Below are 24760 nucleotides of genomic sequence, written 5' to 3'. Positions count from 1 at the left end.
CATGAAGTTTCTCTGGACTTGGTCATTAAACACCTCTCAACTCTTAAAAGTAGCCAACTCATCGATGTAACATTCATCTCTAATGGACTGACTTTCTTTAATATCATAGCTCAGAGGAGAGCTCAGCTTGCAGCCTCTGGCCTTGGGGTTGCCCAACTACATCTATAACAGCATAGTTTGACAGCTTCTTATTTATTTGTATTTGTTTATTTCTAATGCGCCATAGCCCGCAGGCATCAGGGCACACAGGTAGACAAACATGTACATACACAAAGACACACAGAATCAACAGAATTTATACAAAGAGAGTTGTTTTGATATTTTCCCAAAAAATGGTATAACTCTCTTCAGAGCGCTTACAAATAGAAAGGTTATTCCATGCATAAGCTGCTGTGAGAGGGAACGGTCTACCTTTTCCACTGACCCATCTGGCATGAGGTACATTAAGAAGGTGTGCTGAGCCTGATCGCAGGATCCTGTTTGGTATGTATCGTGTCAGGGAAGGCTTCAGGTAATCCGGTGCCTTACCATGTACACACTTGTGAGCCAAATTTAGTATTTTAAATTGGATTCTCTTTTCCACAGGCAGCCAGTGAAGCTCCCTCCTGGAATTTTAGATGTGTTCTTTCTTGGAGGCATTGTATATTATCCGGAAGAATCATTCTGAACTATTTGTAGCGTCTGGAGGTTTTTTACTGGTTCCAGGGAGGGCATTACAATAATCCAGCAGAGGCATTATGATGGCTCTGACTAGGGTTTCACAGTTTTTTCTTGATACAAGGAAATTTATTTGCCTCAGGATTCTAACTTAGAATCCTGAGGCAAATAAATTCCCTTGTGATGATGGGCATTTTTAACAATATTACTGATGTGGGCATCAGAGTTTCGGGAAGCCTCAAGTACCGTGCCAAGTGTTTTTACTTTATCAACCACCTTGATAGGGCAGTTGTCTAGTGTAAAGCTGGCATAAGTTTGGTTGAGCTTGCTTCTAGCTCGGTTTGTCCCAAAGTTCATGAGCTTGGTTTTTGAAGAGTTTGGGCACACCCAAATACTAGTCATCCCTTTCTGGATGAATGAGTAAATGTCGTTAAGGTTTGTTTTATCAGTGAGATAATCACCACTGAGGTCCATGATGAGTTGAAAGTCATCAGCGTAGTTAGTGAAATGGAGGCCATTGGTTCCCAGTTTGTCACATAGAATCTTGATGTATATATTGAAGAGGGCCGGAGAAACACAGGCCCCCTGAGGTACTCCGTAAATGATGGAGACTGGGTCTGAGCAGGCTGTGCCCCAGCAAATTCTGGAGGTTCTATCGCTTAGAAAGGAGCTTATCCATTAAATAGCCTGGCTAGAGCAATTTCCTGGATTAGCTCATTTTTCCAGCAAGCGTGGGTGATCCCATATCAAAAGCCGCTGAGAGATCTAGGAGGTTAAGCAACCCAGTTTTACCCTTGTCTAGTCTCTCCAGCATTTGGGTCTGCAAATCAATCGGAGCACTCTCTGTCCTGTGATTTTATTTTCGGAAGCCAGATTGTTTAGGGTGAAAGATTTGTGTTGTTTCAAAATGTGACTGTAATTGAAGTATTCCTGCCTTGTCCAATATTTTTAATAGAAAAGGGGTATTTGTTATTGGTCTAAGATTTGCAGGATCTTTTGCACTGAGTCCAGGTTTCTTGATGATAGGGATGACTGCTACTTCCTTGATGGTTATAGGCACACCCCTGTGCAAAAAGGAGGCATTAACAAACCTGGCAAGGAAGGGGGCAAATGTAACAGTGGGCTTTAGTATAATTTTAATAGGAAGAAGGTCTCCTATGCAGGAGGTAGGCCTGATGATGACTAACATTTTGATAGTTTCGTCAGTGAGATGGTATTGAAACAAAAACCTGAAGACACATTCTTGTTTTTGTAGTCAGAAAAGTGCTCAAGCATAGATAGAGGAGACCAATTGGAAGGAAGGAGAAAGCGACACATACCATAGCTATATTAAAAGCTGCTGGTGTTACCGGCGAGTTGCCGCTAGACCCGTAATATTTTACCAGCCCCTGACTTCCCGGTGCCACCGACTCATTATGAGTACGGCGTCCCGGGAAGTCAGGCGCCAGCAAATTGAAAATCCCTGTTCCCGTAGAGTCCTATTGGACTCAATGGGAGTGGGGACACGGAAGCAACATGCCGGTACTTACGTCACCAGTCTGCCTACGGCGGCAGCAATGCCCAGCAGGGTCAGACCTTTTGAGCACAGCGGCCACGACAGATAGACTCAGAGTTTGATGATCTGGAAACAAGGGTGCCGGTGAGCTCACCGGCACCCTTGTTACCGGACTGGCAAAATTAGAATGAGGCCCCATGACTTTTCACAATATTCAGCAAAGGTCGCATATACAAATTGAATAGCACGAGAGACAATGGAGATCCTTGCGGGACTCTACAGCTCATTGCAATATTGTCTATGGTATAGTCCCAAATTTCACCAGCTGACGTCCGTTTGCCAAAAATTACCCAAACCATTTAATGGCCCGTTCAGAGACGTTCATATAATAGCGAGCATCCATATGTTGCACACCACAGGCACTTCTTTCTTTGCTCTCCAGTGGCAACACTATTTGCAAACCACGTCCCACCTCTAATCTCAGTCTGTCTGGATACTGACCCCTTCGAGGTGGCTTCTAACCTGCATCCACTATCATGCTTTGGTATGTGTCGCTTTCTCCTTCCTTCCAATTGGTCTCCTCTATCCATGCTCTAGCACTTTTTTCTGCTAATTTTGGCCTTCAAAAGCTACATGTTTATAATTTTGATTAGAGCAAAAATGAAGAGGGTAAAGCAACTTCAAGGGAGTAAACATGCTTATTTTGAATGCTGTGAGGCAGCACATCAACCTCTAGGATGCGATCCCGATGGGGGGTGAGGAGGGTGCATTGTGACCTGATATTCTTGATCACTTAATTCCTTTGGTTTGATAGAGGGGGAGCCCCCAAAGATGTCCGTGCCCAGGGCCCTAAAAGTAAATAAGATGGCCCTGAACTTTGGTACTCTTAGTCCATAGTCCCCTTTCCTACATATGCCTTACAGCCTTCCCCACTAATAAGTTTCCAGGTCTGATATGAATAAGGGACTGACAGCCCGCACTGAAATTTACGAGAAAATGCTGCATTTATACTGCCGTGCATCACACTCCTTTCCCATCCCCATTCCAAGGGATGTCCCATAAGTACGGAGGAAAGGAGACTAGTACCATTCTCAATATGGTGAGTAACTTTCTCGTATTGACCAACGGCAGTCCTAAAAGTAGTCGTCCATTAATCTCCAGAAGGGACTTGCCACACCTCCATCTCACACCAGGATACTTTCAAGTAAAGACAAAATATTACATAAAATTATCGTATTTGGGAAAAGGTGAACCCAGAAAAAGACAATGGCAAATAACTAGTATTAACAGATGCAAAATACCAGGAGGGTCGCCTGGTCCATTTGCCATCTCAAACCTTCCATCCTTCAGTAACATTTAAATGCACTTAGACTAATGAAAAAATCATGAAGTTGAGGTTGAGGAACGGAACCCAGGCAGCAACGGGCAGAAGAAGAAAGAGAAAGCTAGAGGCGGAAAAATGAAAGTATGAAAAATTCATAAAAAAGAAATGCAGAAGAAATAACACATACGAGCTTTACCTGGCATATCGTACTCTGATAGCTAGATTTCTCGCCATCTCTCTCTCTTTAGATTGGCTATTAGCACCACCCATAAGCCACAACCATTGTATTGGAGTGCAGATGGGGAGAAATGGCATATGAGGATGGACTCGCAGGTTGTAGGTGTTGTTTGGTTATTTTCCCACCTATTGACTGCCCATGGCCATGCTAATCCCTATGGCCATTCCCAGACAGTTACTGCCCCTCCCCGCCCAACACGCCTCCTTGTGGCAACTGTTTGAGCTCGGTTTAATCAAGCCCTACCATGAAACCGGGCACTGAAAGTGCCACCCATTGTTTTTTCAAAGCAGTCTTCTGAGAGTTCATGGCTTAATGGGAGTTGTAAATGCGCTATTGATGTAACAAACATGTCTTAACCAGGTGTGGCTGCAGCCACTCTATTTATAATCCCTCCCACTAGACACTGGGAAGCGTGTGTATATAATAGGAAAACATGTACCCGCAGTGATAAAACCATTTGTTGTGTCATTTTACCTCAAAAGTGAAGGTAAAAGATTTGGTGGTATGGATGTTTTCTGATGAATGCCACGCTTTGGCATCAGTGAATCCAAGCAAAGCAAAGGTCCAGAAAAAAACGGTCATGACGCGAGGACTTTTTAGACGTGTTTTAATCGGAAAAGCATGGACATCGCTCACAGATGTTCAGTAATCACGAAACTATTGCATTAATCTACAGATAGGGAGAAATGGCATGTGAGGAGGAACACACAGCTTGTAGGTGTTGTTTGGTTATTTGCCCACCTATTGTCTGTCCATGGCCATGATAATCCCTATGGCCATTCCCACCCAATTCCTGAATCTCCCCCGCCCAACATACCTCCTCATGGAAACTCTTTGAGCTTACTTTAATCAAGCCTTACCATCAAACGTTGCACTGAAAGTGCCTGCCAGTGTTTTTTCAAAGCAGTCTTCTGAGAGTTAATGACATCTTCTGGGCATGCATCATTTATATGGTTTATTAATAAGATCCCACTGGCTGTAGTGCCACATTACATCTACCTGGGCATCTCCTTTGAAGGCAATGGCGTTGCCGCCAGTCAGATGGAGCGCGTGGAATCGAAACTAGCCACAGCAATTTCCCAGACAAAAATCATCATGCACAAATATGGTAAATTTTCCATTAAACCAATATGGTTATTCTGGACCATGAAGACAGTGCCATGCCTCTTGTATGGACTCGAAACATTAGCACCTAATACTTGCTTCCAGTTTGATAATTGGGAATCCAAATATTGGAAACAAACTTTACATCTGCCGTAATGTATTCCAATTGCCTGGGTCAGATATGAGCTGGGGCTGGTTTCCCTCCAAGCTCGTTATCATTGGCGCCTTTGCGGCCTATTTAGAAAGTGTCTCATATCTACAGAGCGAATGTCATTCTACAAACCTTGTCTACCTATGTGTTTACGGCCAAACATTCCTTTGTGACTTTATGGTCGGGGAAAAATGTATCAAATCCTGGTGGATGCAAATGTTTCTATTGACCTACTACTCAACAACCCTGATAAAGCCAAAGCCAAGATCTATGAGTTAGATTGGATCAAGACAAGAGAGATGTGTTTGCAATACCGAGACGGTGATGTCAGCAGATTCCCCCCTAAAAAATGCGCCCCTTGCCGCAGTACTTGATGAGAGCACCATCAGCGAATTATCGCTCTGGGATATTACGTTTACACTTTAATCTATGGCCCACAAAGGATATTAAAGCTAGATGAAAGTTGCTTTTGCCTCAGCATAACTTTTGCCGTTATTGTATGAATGAGGACACACAGGAAACTCTGAGACATTTGATCACAGAATGTGTAACATTGTGAGGTCTTAGACAGATGCACTTTTCTCGACATTGTAAATTCTTGGGAGGGCTAGAAGGTGATCAATGTTGCTCTTTGATTCTTTCATCTTTCCATATGCCTATCCAAATTGTCAGTATTAATTTTCAGACAAGTTTGCAATTAGAAGGCATGTGAAGTGACAGATAACTTGTCTGTAACCGTGAGTGGCATCTTTGCGTGCATTCAATTAACTGTATTATTATTATTATTAATCTTACTCCCCCTGTTTACAATGATTGATCATTCTTCCCTTCATTTGTATGTTTATTTTTATCTCTTATCTTTTTATTCGGAATTTCTGGATTTGTATCATTGCTTTTCTCATTTTTTCTTTTATTGCCATCACATTGTATGTGCAATTTGCACCTATATTCTATGTTTTGTATTCATACTGTATGGTTAATCTGTTATGATGTGTATTTATTTTGTCTTATACACTGCAAGGTAGATGTATGTAACTTTTACTTATACATTTTGAAAGGTTGATTTATTTCAGCTAATTTAAAAAAAAGGGTTCTATGCTTCAGTTGTTAAGTTCATATAGCATACTGGGCTAAATGCTAATTTTATTTTTTCACAACACTTCCCCTAACATTAAAGGGCTTGTAACCATGAACCATATACAGTCATTCGGACAACCTCAAGATTTGGAAGTATGGATCAAATGGCTGCAAGATCTTCGCTAGAGTCTTGCTTAATGAAATTAACAAAAGGGTGAGTGAAAATAACGTAATCCCTCCAAATGAAACTGGATTTAGAAAGGGGTCCTCGACAGTCAATAACCTGATTTCGTTGACATCATTGATAGAGCATAGTTGGTGTGGACATCAAGGAACGGTGTATGCAGCGTTTGTTCATTTCTTAGCAGCATTATATAATAAGAGAACAGCTGTGGTATACTTTGAATGCCCCAGGAATCTCCAAAGGACTGCTATTGATGATAATCAGGCTTCATGCCAACACTAGATTGTGCATCAGATTAGATGGAGAGGGGAGGTTATCCAGCTGGTTCAGCACCTGTTGTGGGGTAACGCATGGTTGTATACTTGCACCAACCCTGTTTAATCTGTATCTGTCTGATCTTCAATGTGCCCAAGCTACTCTAGGTTCTAGTGCTGTCAAGTATGGGTCACATTGTGTATCATGGCTGGGGTACGCACATGATACTGTAATTATGGATTACACCGATACGGGCTACAAAGCAGGCCGAGTGCCCTGGAAAACTATGCCACACTGAATGGGCTACATATCTATGACAGTGCCACTAAGGTAATGGAATTCAAGAAGGGGCCATACTGCTAATACAGTCCTTGCCATTTATCGTCAAATATAAGATATCTCTTGACACATGGAGTGGAGGTATGAGGCAAAATATATTAAAGAATAAAGGTATTGAACTGGAAATCATAAAAAAAACCTCCTCAGGCTAAACTGGACGATGCCCTGTGAGTATATTCTGCTTGAGTGTGGGCTGGCCAGGATTGGCACTGTGATCTCTATACATTTATTATTGTTAATCAGGTGAATAAGCAACATGAAGTACACTGCTCTTGTGAATATGTTATATATGTTATGTTCTATACCAAACGGATTATGCCTATGCGTAATAGCTGTCTGGAATAGCCAAAGAAGATCGAGGCATATTAGACCCATCCAACTGGCAGTGGCACAATGGGAATGGAATTCTCCAAATTTAAGTACAAAGTAGAGCGATTATTGAAAACTATTAACAAAGAGTAGTTGTGAGTGGAACTAGCCACGAAGAGAAACAGAGAAGAATATATGGGTTATAGTGTGGAAAGACTAACTAAACCAAAATATTTGAGGGCCTATCCCCATGCCTTAATTATAAAGATATGCTGATTAAATTTAATGGTATGGCAAATTTTGAAATTACGGGCGTCCGCATTGGTATCTCCCGTGATCAGAGGACCTGTAGGCTATGTGGAGAGACAATCATGGAAACCGTGAAACATCTATTTGCTGATTGCACAAGTTTGAATGCTATTGGGGAAAATTCATTTTATTAAATATAGGAATGATGGTAGAAGATATTATAGTGAAATGCCTTGTGAATTAATGTATGGGGGTGATATTAATATTATGTATTATTGTGTCAAATAATGTGTGTATATTTTTAAAATCTGTCGGAAGTTTTATCAAATGGATTTTATCAAATGTGTATATATTTGAAATTCTGTTTGAAATAGTTTTATGAAATGGATCTATATTCTTCTTGTATGTTTGGTTTTATGAATGTTGTGGTTTTAAATTGAATTTGTATAGAGCCATTATTTGACTACATGTACAATAAAAATAAATACAAAAAATAAAAATAAATGACTGTACCATCTGTCACTTCATTGAGGTCCAGGGCTGTGCTGGTTCTCATTTATGAAAATAATTGTACTGTCTCATATCAAGAGAGCCTACCACAGGCATTCTTGGAGAATTATAGATATATGATATAATAAATGTATCTGTTACGACGCTGAGCCATCATGTTCTATTCACACATGCCATATTTAGGCCATAATGCTCTGATGGCAAATGAACTACATTTACCATCTTTCACTTAATTAACTTGGATCCTTCTTTTTTATAATTGAGATCTACACCAATGATTCTTATTGGTCATTATATAAATCTGTGTGTAGCAACCACCAGATTTTCTGCACCTACTGAAGCGAGCCCTGTAGTTGATAAATTACTTTCTGAAGTTCATACTTGTTTCTGTTGTTCAAAGGTAGAGGGTAAGGACTGTTTCGAAGCTCTAGCAAACAATAATTTCATAATTGATAGCCAAAAATACAACTTAATGTTTGGTAGTGACCACTGCCCATTTACTTTCTCTCTTAATTTAGTCATAAAATACTAGTGTTTCTGCCCTCCAAAGAAAAATCCTTAATATCGATTGTAATTTGCCAAATAAACTGTTAAAACTAATAGAGGTAGTGTTTGAAATACCAATAAATATCTTGATAACCCCATCATCTTAAATAGCTGTATTGTACCCATTACATAGAGCCTGAAGTTTGATCTTCCCATTTCCTAATTTAAATGACTTCTTAACAATACCCCAACTCCAACACACTCGTCCTTCCTTTGGCCCTATTGATCCACAAAATGATACAATATTTCAAAACATTTTCTTGGAGGGTTCTTCCTCTTGCATTTTCCATACTAAAATGTTTGTCATGGCTTGATCCACCTTATATGTTGAGACACTCGAGAAGGTGCAAAAATCCCTTTAATACTGGGTCTGTTATCACATATTCTTCCAAAGTTTCAAATAAACAAAGAAAAAAATCAGCAAAGAAAGTGGACGCCCCTGTCTCAAACCTCTTGTAATACTAATACTCTCCATCATTTTATTTTCAATGTTTGCACATTTTGATGCCTTTGCAACAACCCCCTGAGAACTGACATGATTTCATTTGTGGGAAACTTCCATTTACCTTACTTTACTCCTTCCATAAATATGTTGACGCCACTCTCTTATTTGATTTCTCTACATATGTGCTAATGGCAGCCAAAGGTAACCATTTTGCACTTGAGCTGTCATTAGTGGAGAAGAGCGTGGAAGGAAATTGCTTTAGAAGTGTGCAAGGTCAGGTATTGGTTTGTGAGAGAAAGTGGTACGTGGTTGTAAGTTTGCATGGAAGGTGTGAGAATGATAGAGTAGGCAGTGCATGGTAAGGTGAGTGAAAGAGTGGAAGGAGGGTGACTGGGAAAGAAAGTGTGCGTGGAGTGGAGAGGGAACTAGTTGTAGAGCAGTGGGGAGTAGTAGAAGATCAGAAATAGTAGTAGTGGAGTGGGGTGGAGTAGGAAAGTGGAGAGTTGTGTCGTAGTAGTGTGGAGAGGGAAGAAGTTGTAGTAATGTGGAGCGTTGGGGTAGTGGTGGTAAAAGGAGAGAGTAGTAGTGGGATGGAGCGTATTAGGAGCAAGAATGGAGGTTGGAGGTAGACAGTAGAGATGAAAAGAGGATTATCAGAGGGTGAGAGTAGGAAGTGCAAGGGACAGAAGGGAGAGTTGGTGGGTGGAATAGGAGGGAGGAGAGAAGTAGTGGAAAAAGGGAGTGACGGAAAGATGTAGGGAGAGTACAGGAGGCTGTGGAAGTAAGAGGCCAATTAAGGTCACCTATAATTACAGACTTCTACCTTTCGGAACTGTAGATCAGGGACCACTTAGATTGTTCCCAGAAAAAGTTAGAGGGTAAGGTATTTGCATACTGGACATCATTTTCCGTCAGACAGTTATTAGATAGAAGGGGTTACCTACCTCTAGTGACAAGCCTAGTATCAAGGGACGCCTCAGCTAAGGAGGGAACGGCCCACACTAGATGAGAGGGAGAGAAGGCTGGTCACTAGCAAGCCCTTGATAAAACAAATGATAAAAACCCTTAAACTGTATTTGAGAGTTGGTGCGTTCCTGAGGCCATCTGTAACAACATGTGCTTGTGTGTGTAGGGCTATCTGTCTTAGGTTGCTAGAACTATGTATAAAATAAAGCTGCCCCATAAGGCAAAGCCAATTTTCTGGAGCAAATTATACTTTTCAGCTAATTGATATAGCCACAATGCAGTGCTGAGTGGCATAATGGGGGTGTGGCGGACCAGAAGAAGGAGTCCGACTCACAGAGGAAATTGCAAGGGTGTCCACTCAAAATGAAAGGAAAATGTTTATCTGTCCTTGTCCCTAAGGGGGAATTCCCTATCAAGCAAACTAAACTAGGGGTGCTCATCCATCGTCCAAAACAAATGCCTGTCCTGTGTCCAAAACCTACTTACTACCTAACCCTACCACTTTTAGAGAACAACAGAAAAGTTAGGCCAGCACCTTGTGCATCAGGCTTAGGCTTCATCTGGTTTCAAAATGAAAAGTGTCCGGTAAAGCTCACCAGAAAGAAGAGTTAATTTCCCCCAAAAGGTTTCTCAATAACAGTTGAAGTTCTTTATGTAAGGTCAAAGTCTTTGTATTTTTTACAGGGGTGGGGGATTCTTCCTTTATTCCTCCTCCACCAACTTGTTTGTACTTCCTTAATTTAGGATTGACTTGGGTGCACCCTCCAGATTATCTTCTATTTATCTGGTTTGCAATATCCCTTGCTTTTATAAGACCCTCCAGGTTCTCATAATTCTCTTCTTGTATGTGTGCCCCTGGCCTCTGCCACTATTCAGTGTTCAACATTCTACGGTTCTCAAGGCCCAGTTTGTGTTCCAGCTTTCTTGCTTTCTCGTGCCTCCTTCTTCCGAGGGCAACCCAGGTACTTTTTCCCCTCTTGGATGTGCCCCTGAGGGTTGTCGTCTCTCCATAGTGGAATATTAATTCCTCCATGTTGCTCTGGTCTCAGCATTCGTTTGAGGGCACCTGACCCACCACTGCTGTCTTGTGGTGAAGCCACCATGTGCAACAGCTCATCTGTCCCTGCAGTGGTTACTCTGCCACTCTTGTTGCCAGCATTCCGGTGTCTTCTATGCTCACACAGCTCCATGCCACTGCTGTCTCTGTGGTACGGTACAGCTCTGCCTCTCCAGGACGTTCTTCCGTGAGAGATTCGCCTCTGCGTATGGTTCACATCTCCTCCTTCAGGGTTCCTCATCATTTTAAGTTTGCTGCTGTGTTCCAAGGAGGTGGGTCATTCCTCTTTGGTCTTTGAGGGAAATCCAGCATTTCCTAAAGCCAGCCAGATGGAAACAATGCCACTGTTCATGGAAGGTAATACAGTGGTAACGGCAGGCTTTTCAGTTCCAATATAGGCAGACATTGTTTTTCCAATAGGCACCTTGTTGGAATGGGAGTTCTTGTTCCTGAGGGGGGGAGTTGCTCCCAGTGAGGTCCCACTTGCCCTGAACCCTAAGGAGTGTCTTGCTTAGTGGCTCAACTCCCTAGACTAACTGGGGTTCGCTCCCCCATGGCAAGAAGGGACCAAAAGTCCAGATTAGTCACAGGGGTTCACTTCCAGGGATTGCTAATAAGTGGTGCAGTGGCTTGTTAGCTGAAATGGGCTACTTAACTCTCGATGCAAATGGGTATGGCTCATTTAAGAAGTGTAACCACCAAACCAATACTGAAGGACCCATCTAGATTTGTCTCTGGCAGTTTGCACTGCTAATTTTGACATACCAAATCCGCGGTCCACAATTACAAAAAAAGCCACATATTGAATGTAGTGAGATTCGCTGACCCTCTGCCGGATCCACGAAACATTAAAACAACTAGGATTGCATGAGAAGTAAGGTTCAGACTCCTAAACGCCTGGTGATTTAGAGTAAGGTGAGCTCTAGAAGACTATTTGAAGGCAGAGGTGTCTTTGTTATTCTGTGAGAGAAAGCAGCAGACAGACAGGGGGAATCCAGGCACCCTAGTAAAATAGAGGCCGCTAAACCTCATGCAGTTTCTGTCCGAGTGATCTCCACCTCTAAGGAGACCCAGGAATTAAGTTGTTGGCCCAATTACAACAGAACCCTCTCCTACAAGCACAGCTGTAGCCATGTACTTTGGAGGTAAACCACTATAAAAGCTGCTTGCAACTCTACCAAACTGGTTTGTTCGAGTAGTGGAAGAATGTAATTCGGAGCGAATTGGAGAGTTGGTGGATAAAGAAATACCATGATTGGAAGAGGTGGTTGGTGGACTAGACTGTGATGTAGGAAGAAGGGTGAGGAGCTAGAGGGGGAGAATTTCTGGCAAGAAATGTACATCAAATGGCAATGGGGAGAACTATTAGAGGAGGCAGGAATCAGAAGGTCGAGGCGAATCATTAGGAAGTGGAATGTGGAAAGGCTAAGGAAGAAGACGAAGTTAAGGATTAGTAGAGTGAGTATCATGAGGTGAAACATCAGGATGTGGAAGGAAGAGAGTTTAAAGAAGGACACAAAGTTAATGAGCTTGAAGAAGAATATCGGAAGGTGGAGATGAAACATCAGGGGGAAAAGAAGAGAGGTTCTGGAGGTAGGCTGAGTTGAGGAGGTAGTGGTTTAGCTAGAATAGGCGGAGCTGAGGCTAGGGAGGATATTAGAGAAGGTGCAGTTGTAGCGGCGGAAGAGCCCTGAGTGGCAGGCCTGAAATTAGGGGGAAAACCCTGATCTGAAGGTGAGCACCCCACACTGGGTGGAGTAATGAGGTCATAGGGGTGCAGTGGTGAAGTGGGTTGGACAAGAAAGGGTATCAGGTAATATTTTCCCCACCAAAAATATTGTTGTATATATGATCGTCGGGAACAGCCATAGGCAATATTTTTAGTGGGGATAATATCGGGGTTTTTTGGGAGCGGGGGTTGCGGGGCTGTCCCCCGCTCCTTTTAAAATAATACGGGGGTAGCGTGGGTGTCCCCCGCAGGTTTCATGCCTTAATATTGCCGCAAAAATATTGTGATATTTTTGTATGGTGATATTTTTTCGGGGATATTAACACATGGAAAGGCTAAGTGAGCCTGAGGCTGTGGAACTCCATGCCTGACTAACTACTGGGTCATCCATCTGCCTGAGTTGGACTTTCTCAAATGTCTATATGAACAGCAAAGAGAAGAGCCCTAATGCATGTGCCTTCTGTGGGGACCACCCTACCTTATTGTGTGTGCGTGTGTATATATATTTCTCAGAACTTGTGGATCTGCTTAGATCACATTTTATGCATTGGCTGATATCTAGTGATAGTCACAGAGTATTGCATGACTTGCTTTCGATACTCGAAAAGGGACGACGACTGTGCGTGTTTGTAATACTATCCCTAGTGTGACGCCTACTGTACCCATGATCCTTCATGCGTCAACGTCCCTCAGATAGTTTATTTCCGCCATTATAGTCAGTCACGTGTTGCAGATATTCCTGTCCATACGCCTTTATTATTACAAAGTTTTAAATTATATTTGCCGTTCCAACCCTTAATTGCCTCTCGCTATCAAGCACCCTTGAGTGACGCTCGACGGACCGCTTCGATCTATGTCGAAGAGGAATCCTCAATTTCGACAAATGTTGAATTTGGCATATGCAGGCCTTAATTGGACTGTGGCCCATTGCAGTAGGGAGAGTGGGCGGAGAACATCTACTCTTTTTCCTCTTAGAGAATGCCTTTTTACCTTACACCCCTTCCCATTATTCGCTGTGCTGCCTTCCCTTTCAAATATGGAAAACACTCCTTTTAAATGTTGTCCCTCCTGCAATCGCAAGTACCCCTGGAAAGACACGCACCATGTGGGCAATCACTGTCTTCCGTGAGACCACGCCGAAAAGCACTTCAAGTCTTGCAAACATTTCAAGCCCAGAACTTCAGAAGGTTGCTGCACTAAGCATTGGGCCGCCCACGCCATGCAGGCCGAGGCGTCCATCAACGTTGGAGGTGAGTCTGATGAAGGCAGCTATGGTGCACACAGGGACGCCCAGCATGATCGGTGTTCCGCGGATACCCACGTGTTGGCCTCCAGCTCCGGCAAACAGGCCAGAGACCCTGTGATAGAGGTGACTCCTGTGACAAAAAGCACACATATCCATAAACACAATAAACAAACAACCCAGAGCCGTACTATGACATGTCGTTGAAAAAACATGGTGACGCAGTGTTGGGGGAGAAATAAGAATCAAAACGCCTATTGTCCCTGGGTCCTCACGCTCCTGATCACCACAAGACAGAACTCCTTAACAGGTGCTGAGTAGGCCTGTTTCCGACACTGCCCCAAAAAAGGCCCTTGTTTCACACACCAAAAAACAAACGATGAAACATAAATCTTCGATGCACACTCCAGACCCATTGAAAATGCAACAATTAATGCAAAAAAAGTCCCTGCGATGCTTCTTAAGGGTAAAACATCGAATTTTTCAAAACCTGAAAAAGAATATTCTCAAGAAAAACATTATACATCCTCTCAAGACACTTTAACAGAGGCATTACACTATAGTAAACCTTCCTCTCACACAGATCCCTCTCCCTCAGGGCCAAGTGCATTTCCTAAATCCACAGAGTGGACTGCTGAAAAATTTGAGAAAGAAATGAAAAGGATCTCATGCTTTGTCAATTTCATGGACAGGCGTCCAGAGGAGTTCATGCACCCACAGGATAGTACAACACAACAGGGTAGTAGGGAGACAAAGGGGGAACCACCTTCCAAGGTACAGAGAGTAGACAGCTCACAACCTAGCACTTCTACAAACCAACCCTTTATTAGCCACAGTCAGGACTCCTCAGGTGACCTGTACATTATTGACCCTTCCCATCAAGGTGATCAAATCTCACAAGATGGCCAATTTAACCAAGACCAGTTCTATGACGATGGCGATCCAGACATATACACAATGCCATCCCGAGAGGACCAAGATCAGATTATTGCTGACTCCCCTATTGGCAACCAACTACAACTGCTAATTAAAGCTGCCCAGGCCTGTAAAATTGATACACAGGAGACACTTCAAGATGCAGACTTTGTAGACAACATTTTGGGGGACAGAAAATCTGTGATACAGTTTATTCCCCTTCTCCAGTCTGTACAGAGACGAATTCTCTGGTTACTCCCACCTTAACAAGAGCAGTTCATCCTCACATTTAAAAGATTTTTAAACATGCTCCAGCTGACCCCCTTTATATCAGGGTATCCACAGAAATATTTGAAGAAAAAAACCGAATACTATATTTGGTAGAATTTTGGCTGTACAAAAATTTCATACAGCCGAACATTTCAAATAAATATACCATTCGGTGCCATTATAGTCAACAAGGGGAGAGGAGGTTCAGAGGGTTGAGGGGGCTCCCCGTACTCTCGTTCATTATAATAGCTTTCGGGGATACGGGGGGTGTCGTCTGCTCCTGATAAAATTAAGTAAAAAAAAAAAGAGGACACTGCAGTGCCAGTTCCCATCCACGTAAGTCAAGGGGAGCGGCATCGCAGAGGGATGGAGGAGACGGGGGCACAGAACGAGGTGTGCCCTCAACAGGTATGTAAGGTAGTGGGGGTGGAGCGGGTTGCCAAAAAATGTCCATTCAGAATGAAGGTAGCATCTTCTGCAGCATACCAAACCTGTATTGCCAATAATACCACCTTGCCATGGCAGTTATAACTGCCATGTCTGCGATACAGTCCAACAACAGACTGATACTGCTCATAAGCCCTTAAAATCACAGCTCCTAAAGACTATCTCAGAGGGTAAACAGTTTACTAGCCGCATCCTAAGGAATGATTTAGATGCAGCAGATAATACTGGACGCATTATACCAGAAGGCACCCTAATAAAATGGCATGCATGGCTGCGACAGTCAGGTTTTTAAATTAGAGACCCAGCCCACCCTTTAAAATATGCCACTAGAACACAATGTGCTTTTTGGCAAAGCAGTTGATGATGAACTAAAGAGTGCGAAAGTGGAGCATGAAACATTGAAAACATTGGGCAAAATAACAAACAAACCGTTTATTCAACGGGGGGTGTTCAAAACCCAAAGCCCCATTTAGCGGACAAGGTTACCCGCAATCTATGGGATATATTCAAGGGCAATGCTCTTGCACAGGCAATACACAGGGTCAGTCCACCAGTTAACAACCCACTTTTCAAAGCCGGTATAAAAGAACAAGAAGTAGGGGTAGAGTCTCTGCCACCAGAGGCTCCCATACCTCTAAACAATGACATCCCCATACAGGTTCCCTCCCATGCAATTCCAGTCGAAGGTCGCATTTGCCAGTTCACCCACGCATGGGAGGGGATCACCTCTGATCAGTGGTTGTTATCCACAGTTGCAGGGGATTACGCCATCCAATTTCTAGAAAAAACCCAAAACCATCTTCCAAAACACCAGAAGATGTTGCCACAGTAAAAGAAGATTGTTCTAGAAGAAATCAAGTCTGTGCTCCTGAAAGGCGCAATCGAGCTAGTCCATGTAGACCAGGTAAATAAACAAGCGTATCTATTCAATATACTGCCTTGTGCCAAAGAATAACTTGACTACGACGCGCTGTACTAGACATGCATCCAGCAAACACATATGTCAAGCCTCAAAAGTTTGGCATGACAATGCTGCAGGAGAATATCCCATTGTTAAAACAAGCAGATTTCATGGCAACATTGGGTATGAAAGATAAGTACTTTCATATGTCAATGTTGCCAGCGCACAGAAAATGCCTGCACTTCAAAATTGCAAACAAACACTACCAATTCAAAGTCATCCCCTTCGGCATTTCATCAGTGCCAAGGGTGTTCAGAAAGGTACTAGCAGTAGCAGCAGCACTCCTATGCAGAGAATCAATCCCAGTGTAACCTTATCTCGACGACTGGCTCATAACAGGGGAAATGTCACAAACTTGCAAAAACAACACCCAAAGGACCATCAATCTATTGTTCGAATTGGGGTTCTCCATCAATGAGAACAAATCTAGTCTCACCCCCAATCAAGTAAAACAATTCCTAGGAGCAATTATAAAGAATCAAGATGAGTTTGTTTTTCCTTAAACGAGAGAGTACACAACATGTTGTTTCGAGTACCTCACTACTGCCGGTCATCAGATAACTTTGCGCAAGGCAATGCGCCTGCTTGGGATGATGGCTTCATGCATTCATCTTGTTCCACATACAAGGCTGCGCATGCGCCTGATGCAAGAGTGACTAGCGCAACAATGGTCTCAGGCAAGCAGTCAGTGGGACCACCTAGTGGTTGTGTCGCTAACGTTCGCACAAGCTCTGCGCTTTTGGACAAAAGACAACATGTTCAAAAGGGAGACATTTTTGCAACCCACCAGTACAAACCACTCTCACAAAAGACGCCTCACTCTCAGGATAGGGAGCTCAGTACCTTCGTGATACTGCACAACAAACAACAGCAAAAAACACATAAACCTACTAAAGTTGCTAGCAGTCCTTAAAGCCATACAAGCATTTCAACAACACCTAGCAGGGCAAACAGTTATAGTCCTCACAGTCAGTGCCACTACCATGTTTGATCTAAACAAACAGGGCGGGGCACACTCTCTAAGTCGGTCCAGGGTATACCAAAAGATTTGGAAGTGGTCTCTCAAAAGAAACATTTTCCTAGTGTCATAACATGTTCCAGGGGGAAACAACTCACTAGCAGACATACTGTGCAGACATCTACAGCTACCGGCAGAACACGAGTGGCAAATTCACTAAGATATTATAAGCAATTTCTTCACCCTATGGGGGCATACAACTATAGAATTATTCGCAACAAAGCAAAACCCACAATGCCCAGACTTCGCATCCAGCTTTCCCTAACCAGGAGCCAAGGAGAACGCCCTGTGGATGGGTTGATGAGGGAAATTTGCTTATACGTTTCCACCAACACCACTCTTGAACAAAATAGTGCACAAGATGCACCAGGAACAAGCCACGCTAATTCTAATGGTTCCAATGTGGGCACGACAAACATGGTTGCCACACCCACTCAAACTATGTGCAAACCAATCAAGCTTCCATGCCCATCCAACATGCTGTCCCAACACAAGGGGACAACATTACATCCATACCCTCAGACTCTGAACTTTGCAGTTTGGCTCATGAAGTCGTAGAGTTTGGACATTTCAATCTTCCACAAAGGTGTATGGATATCCTTAAAGAAGCACAGATGCCTAAGACAAGACACTGTTATTTTAACAAGTGTAAATGATTTCTCATTTAGTGCAGGTCACGCAGCATAAGTACATTGTCTGTTCTTCATCACACATACTTCACTATATGCTTTACCTACTGCACTCCGGTTTAGTCTTTAATTCTATCAAAGTACACTTAGAAGCTCTGTCTGCTTACACTACATCTCAAAACAAAATATCATGGTGGAATGAACCAGTTATCAAAGCATTCATGGAAGGAGTGGAAATACTACCTAAATGTTGTACTGACAAAACGCATGGGTCCACCCTTGGAATCTATGAACAAGACCAGTCTAAAGCATTTAACTTACAAGACTGGTTTTCTAGTGGCTATCACTTCTAAAAGACGAGTCAGTGGACTTCAAGCACTTTCAGTACAAGACACTTTCATTATCATTCACAAGGACAAGGTGGTTCTTAGAACACATCTTAGATTTTTGCCAAAATTCCTATCACAGTTCAATGTTAATCAATCTATTAAACTTTCCAACACCCTTCAAATCCAGCAGAAAAAAGCCTCCACAGATGTAAGGAGTGCAGTCTTGTACTACATAAACAAAACTAAACCACTGAGGAAAACAGATCAACTCTTTCTTTCCATAGCAATTGGCAGAGTAGGGATCATGTTTCTAAGAATGCCATCTCCAGATGGATAGTCAAATACATCCAGCTTTGCTACTCACTGTCAAAGAAGACTTGACCTTTTACACCAAGAGCCCACTCTGCACAGGGCACAGTGGCTACTTACGCATTTATTGCAAATGTTCCTTTAGATGCAATTTGCAAGGCTGCTACATGGAGTTCCATTCATACCTTTACTCAGCATTTCTGCCTAGACGCACACTCTAAAGCAGATTCACAGATGGGACAAGCAGTATTAAAACACCTAAAGGCTCATGCCGAATAAAGGTTTACAACAGCTAATTAAAACAGCTATTTGCTGCTGTACCTTCTCACAACCCACCTCCTTCTCTAGGTACTACTTGCTAATCTATGCATAGCATGTGATCTAAGCAGATCCACAAGCCTCAGAAGGTATACATTACTCACCATAATAGTATTCCTGATGCTTGTATTTGTTTCGATTCACATGCGCCCACCCTTCCTCCCCTGCTGGAGTTTGAAGGTGCATAGATGGGTCTATCTTTACCTTTCTACTTTATCGTTCTTGTACCCACGCAAACACTTCATGCACCCTCTTGTCAGAAACAAATCAATCCGAGGGAACTTGACGCATGGAGGTCCATGGATACAACAAACGTCACACTAGGGATAGTATTACAAACACGTGCAGCCGATGTACCTTTTCGAGTTTGAAAACAAGTCCTGCTATACTCTGTGACTGCCACTAGATATCGACTTATGCATAGCATGTGAAACTAAGCAGATACAAGCATCAGAAATACAATTACGGTGAGTAATGTATAAAGTTACCCAGAGCACAGATGCACACGTAGATCGCCATAAGGTTTTATAAGCATGTAGTAAAAAACCTCAAGCGTAATGGTACATGAACAGCTCAAAATATAAATTCAACAAAGAACATGTACCATTATGCTCGAGGTGTTTTATTACATTACTCACCGTAATTGTATTTCTGATGCTTGTATCTGCTTAGTTTCACATGTACATCCAAAGCAAACCGTGAGGATCGAGCTCCTAATATTAAATACTGTATTGTCACTTAAACACAATTAACCAAAAAGGTAGTAATGATGATTGCACAATAAAACCAATCAATCATATCTTGAATTGCAACTTCACATGATAGAAGGCTTCAAAAACAACCCTACAACAGAGCATACAACCAGGCAACAATACCTTATTCTGATGTAAATATTTCTGAGACACAAAAGTACAGAATGTCCATTAGTTCACACAAAGAGATGACCAATGTGTCAACAATGTAAAGCATCACGGCTACAGTCAGCCTTTCTAAAATGAAAAAAGTGCTTAATCACCAGTGCGTTCTAGAAAAACCAATACAAAGAAAAATGTTCTACCCAACCAAAACTAGCAATATACTCAAAATATTGAATTATTGAGCATGTTCAAAAAGGCAGGAAACTTCTCACATTTTGCTGTGAAAAAATATAAGAAAACATCTCAGTATGTCGATATAGAAAGAAGCGAGATCGAGAGATCCACAACCTCAAGAGTTCTCAAACTCACCAAAGATGTCAAAACCTTCCCTAGCACCAAACTTCTGCTAGCAGTGATTGTAAACCAACAGTGTGATGTATTAGAGCCGCTCTCAGGGGAACAGCACTGTTGCGTCTCGTTATGTACGTAAGCACCAAGTGAATGCATAGTACACCCATGTTAGGAGAATATCAATAATAATGGACGCCATCTTGAGTGAGTATAAACATGTAAAATAAAGGCATTCAAATCGAAAAACATCATAGTTGAACATTAGGATATGGCAGAGCTGCCAATGTTGGAACAATATAGTCACGTCCCACTGTATGTGTCCACACTCAATTAAATCATAGTGCATATAGTAAAAAAGTGATAGTAACACTCATTACCTTCTCAAGTAGATAAAGACAGTCAAATGAGAGATGAACAACAAACTACCTTCATATCGTACAAATGAAACTGAGAGATTCTTGGTTGTTGGTCCTCCAGTACTGTGTAATATTACATTAATGAATGAATATAACTTTGAAAAGAAGATACAGACATTAGACAACCAAACAGAGGCCTCAAGAAAGGAGTGAAACTATGCAAGATCTGATGCTGAGAAACTATATAATTCTGACAGACAAAGGAAAAAACTAACTATTTGTGTGTAACCATGATTTATCAAATAAAAAAGAATGGCACCTAGGCATATGTACATGTTTTATTGATAACACTTTGCCAAAAGTCTAACATATTTATTCAGTAACCTATGAAATGTCCAAACTCCATTAATTCATTAATAATTCATCTCGACCAAACTTATACTCAATTAGCATTTATATATTATAAAACGTAGATGTGAATTTTCTCTAAGTAAGATTTGAAGGGGAAAAATTGCAGTAGTCAATTCAGAAATGTTTGTAATTCTTCTGCAATCCCTGAGAAAAATTCCCTAATCGTATAATACTAAAAGGAATTTGATTTCAAAGGTAGTGTACTTCCTTTAGTTGTATTTCCTGAGGTCCCCCTTAAATTCTTGAAAAAATTCAAAGGCAAAAGTGGATTTTCCTATAGAGGTGCTTGTGTAATCCAATTAAAGATATAGCAGATTTCCCTATGACCCCTAATTCTTTAAACACAAAATTGGAGAGTGAAATCTAAGCATGTTATACCTTAGTTTTTTATTGTTGTTCATTGATAAAAGGAGAGTCACATCAATCACTGGTTAAAACTTTGGGTCAGCAGAGACTCCCAGTCTTATTTACTTTGATGCTGAAAAAGATAACCTAAATTTGAATATGTACAACAAGATACCTTTATAATGGAAAAAATAGAAACTTACCAAAAATATATAAAATGGGAAGGCCCTGACCCTTTTAGTTTGTACCTGCTGTGTTTGCGCCAAGAAATGATATTAAATACAGTTTGCATCTTGATGAGAAATGGTTCTGGAAATTTTATATAAAACCTTGAAATAAGAGCAAATGTTTTGGGATAATCATTAACTTAAGGAGTTTAATCTGGCCAATCAGATTTAGGTGAGACTGATCCGACTTTGTTGAATAGTTTTTTAAAACATTATGTTGATTTTGGTCGTTAGCTTACTTTTATTAGGTGATCATTTTTGTTTTCTAGGGATCATTCTTATATCATGAGTGGCTTGTAAAATAATCATGTTTATTTTTCCTTTTTTTATAACTTATCACACCCGAAAGGCATGTGGATGCTTACAAAATGTCGACAAAGAGCAATACAACCTAAAGAAAGATGCATGGTTACCCAGGAAACAAATTACAGTAAAAAAATAACTATGAATGAAAAAATAAATACCAATAGTTGCATTATTCATAGGAATTTAAAAAACAGAAAAAGAAAGAATAAACAAGTTCAAAAATAATTGAAATAAATCCATGACTTTTTAAACTTTCATGAGGGCATAAAGTTAGAGGTGGGTCTAATTTGAGTAATCAAAGAATTCCAAAGCTGTGAGGCAGCAATGAAGATATTTTCTCCTTAATATTTGCGCTAATGGTTCCAAGAACATTTTTAAATGCATTAGACAGCCCTGTCTCTATTAATTGCAATACACATACTAGGTGTGTTGTTCACCACCAATCTAGCTACAGGATGTCCATAAAAGATTTAACAGCATTCATCCATCTCTTTTCCTTCCCTGCTCTCCTTGTCACAGCTCAGTGGATGACCCCCTCAACCCTATAAAATGCTTTCCCTGCATCAAGGCTTATCAAAGCAAGTTGGAGTTTCCCCTATTTCGATCCTTCACATCATTCAAGAACACTACAATATTAACATCATCTCAACTTTGTGGCTTTGCTTATATCCCTACATCAACTAAAGCAATTGCATATGCATTGAAGTCAGTGTCATCAAGAAGATTCCATCAAATTCTCTCAGCAAACCACCTGCAACTGCTGATTTCCCTCTTTCTACTACCTCGATTGCTTTTCTTGCTTCAATCTCATTAATCTTCACAATAACAGTTCTCTACCTAGCAATGAGAACTCCTGCATGTCTACCTTTAACAGGTATTTTTGTATTCCATCTGTCCTTGGGCATCTATTTTTTATACAATATCCGCTAGTTCTGAATAAATATCTTCTCTAAGCCTGGTTGTTCAGGTATTAATTCTGGATAGTTTTCATCTGAGATGCAACATATTTGATGAATGGCTGCCTTCATCTGTGTCAGAGAGGCAAGTAATTTAGGATCTTGATTAGCCAAAGCATATCTTAAGTGCTAATGCTTTAAAATATCTTCTAAAGTGTGTGTGGAGGATTGTGGGAGTGTGACCATTAGTGAAAAATGAATACGTGGAGGTGCAGTTAATCTACAGTTAGAATGCACAGTTGTTCTCTATATTCCCTATTGTACATGTGGTGGGAGACGATCATATATGGAATTTCATTTGGCCCGTAGTCTTTTCAAATATAAATTCTACTATGTTTGCTGTAAATTGCACTTTTAACTTGTAATAGCAAGAGAATCCCCTAATAACTAAACTATACTCGAAAGAAACTACCTTCCCGATCCCCAGTCAATCCCTATTAAAAATGTCTGCATGCGAATTGCGGTCCCACTTTATAGAATCTTTCCTGCAATTTGCTTTACATTTTCCCTTCAACTGCCCGTAGGATAATTCTTACTCCCAGGCATATATGTTTTATCATGTCAGCCCCATTGGCATTCTTTTAAAAGTGTGTTGCTACTTACCAGTCAGTTACGGATGTCATCTCATCATCAGGTTGGTTACCAACTAAGTGGTCAATAAAGTTGAGGTACCCAGCTGGGCTATAGGAACAAAAAGTCTATTAGAAACTGGAATTCAGATATGTCAGGTTTGTAACAAAAACGTGCATATTGGATAGCATTTTGACCTCGGAACCACAGACCTTTAAATTGTTTTGGTTTAGTATATTCTGTACTAGCATTGCTTTATGTTATATTCAGTTTTGAAGTGGCAGAACTCTATGTATGTCTAATCATGCTGTTGAGGAAGCTTTCTGAAAGCTAGTTTGGTGCTCAGCCTTTGAGTAATGGGGGCAACCTTATCTGGAGCAGAAATTAAATTAGCAGAGGAAACAAATGACCTAGAGAACAGAGCATTCCGCAACTAAAATAGTTAACATACTCTACACTTTAGACACAACCAGTTTAAAGACTTAAAGACCCCTAGATCACAGAACAGCTATAGTCATTAGTTAACCCAATACATGACAAGCTTCCTTTGTGGAATCTAAGAATTTGCAAAGGCATTATTGGTGTAGAATTGAACAGGCCCATATCCGACTTGGAGTCTAGGAGACACTTACAGCGTTGGCAGCAGAACATCTCTGTATAGCGGCTCTTTGAACCCTGGGAGGAAGGTCCCTTTGTACGGTTCGAGGTACTCAACCAGGGTATGGGTTGTATCGCCATACTGCAGAGAAAAAAAAAACATGAATTGGCAATACATTAAACAGACTTTAGGCCACTTGGTCTCTATGCTTCTTCACTTGCACTGCTTTGACATGGCATTTTAAACCGTGTACTTGTTTCAATTGGCAATGACATGCTAATGTTTTTCCTACCTGTGATCAAAAGAATTGAAAGGGCCAGCTAATGAAATAGACAAATGTAATGTCTGTGGCTCAGATATTCATGGCAGAATTTGAACATGAGCTCTACTCATCCACAACTTATTAATTTTACAGAGTGCCAACATTTCTCTTTGCAGCTGCTACATAGCGCTAGGCTTGAATGAGCACAGGAAGAGAGGGACATTTATGCTGTACTGTATGGTAAGGATTGGGGTGTCCAGTCTGCTGCCTACTGCTCAAGCATCATCATTTTATAGAACTGTGATCAGAAGAAGAGTGAAATGCTTCATAGAAAAGAGTACTATTTAAGGCTCTTTAGAAAGAAGAAAAGCTGAGTAGTGCCATGTCATGAGAACCCAAGGGATTGGATTAGTGTGTGCATGCAACTTGAGCCGTGGTTGGCCATGA

General features: G+C 41.3%; 1 protein-coding gene across 1 annotated transcript in view; it reads right to left on the bottom strand.

Moving 5' to 3' along the window:
- The window catches only part of LOC138489643 (4-hydroxyphenylpyruvate dioxygenase-like), a 348749-nt gene that overhangs the window by 166101 nt on the left and 157888 nt on the right, over window positions 1-24760 (bottom strand). Inside the window, exons 8-9 of the mRNA XM_069617322.1 lie at window positions 24086-24192; window positions 23487-23564 (exon numbers count right to left, since the gene is read on the bottom strand). Coding sequence (XP_069473423.1) covers window positions 23487-23564; window positions 24086-24192 — 185 coding nt within the window. The remainder of the gene's footprint in view (window positions 1-23486; window positions 23565-24085; window positions 24193-24760) is intronic.

Source organism: Ambystoma mexicanum, chromosome 9 (genome assembly GCF_040938575.1).
Source record: "Ambystoma mexicanum isolate Mex_15411 chromosome 9, UKY_AmexF1_1, whole genome shotgun sequence".
In the NCBI taxonomy this organism is placed as follows: Eukaryota; Metazoa; Chordata; class Amphibia; order Caudata; family Ambystomatidae; genus Ambystoma; species Ambystoma mexicanum.
The sequence above is the reverse complement of the archived record's forward strand: the minus strand, read 5'-3'. Positions and strand labels throughout refer to the sequence as shown.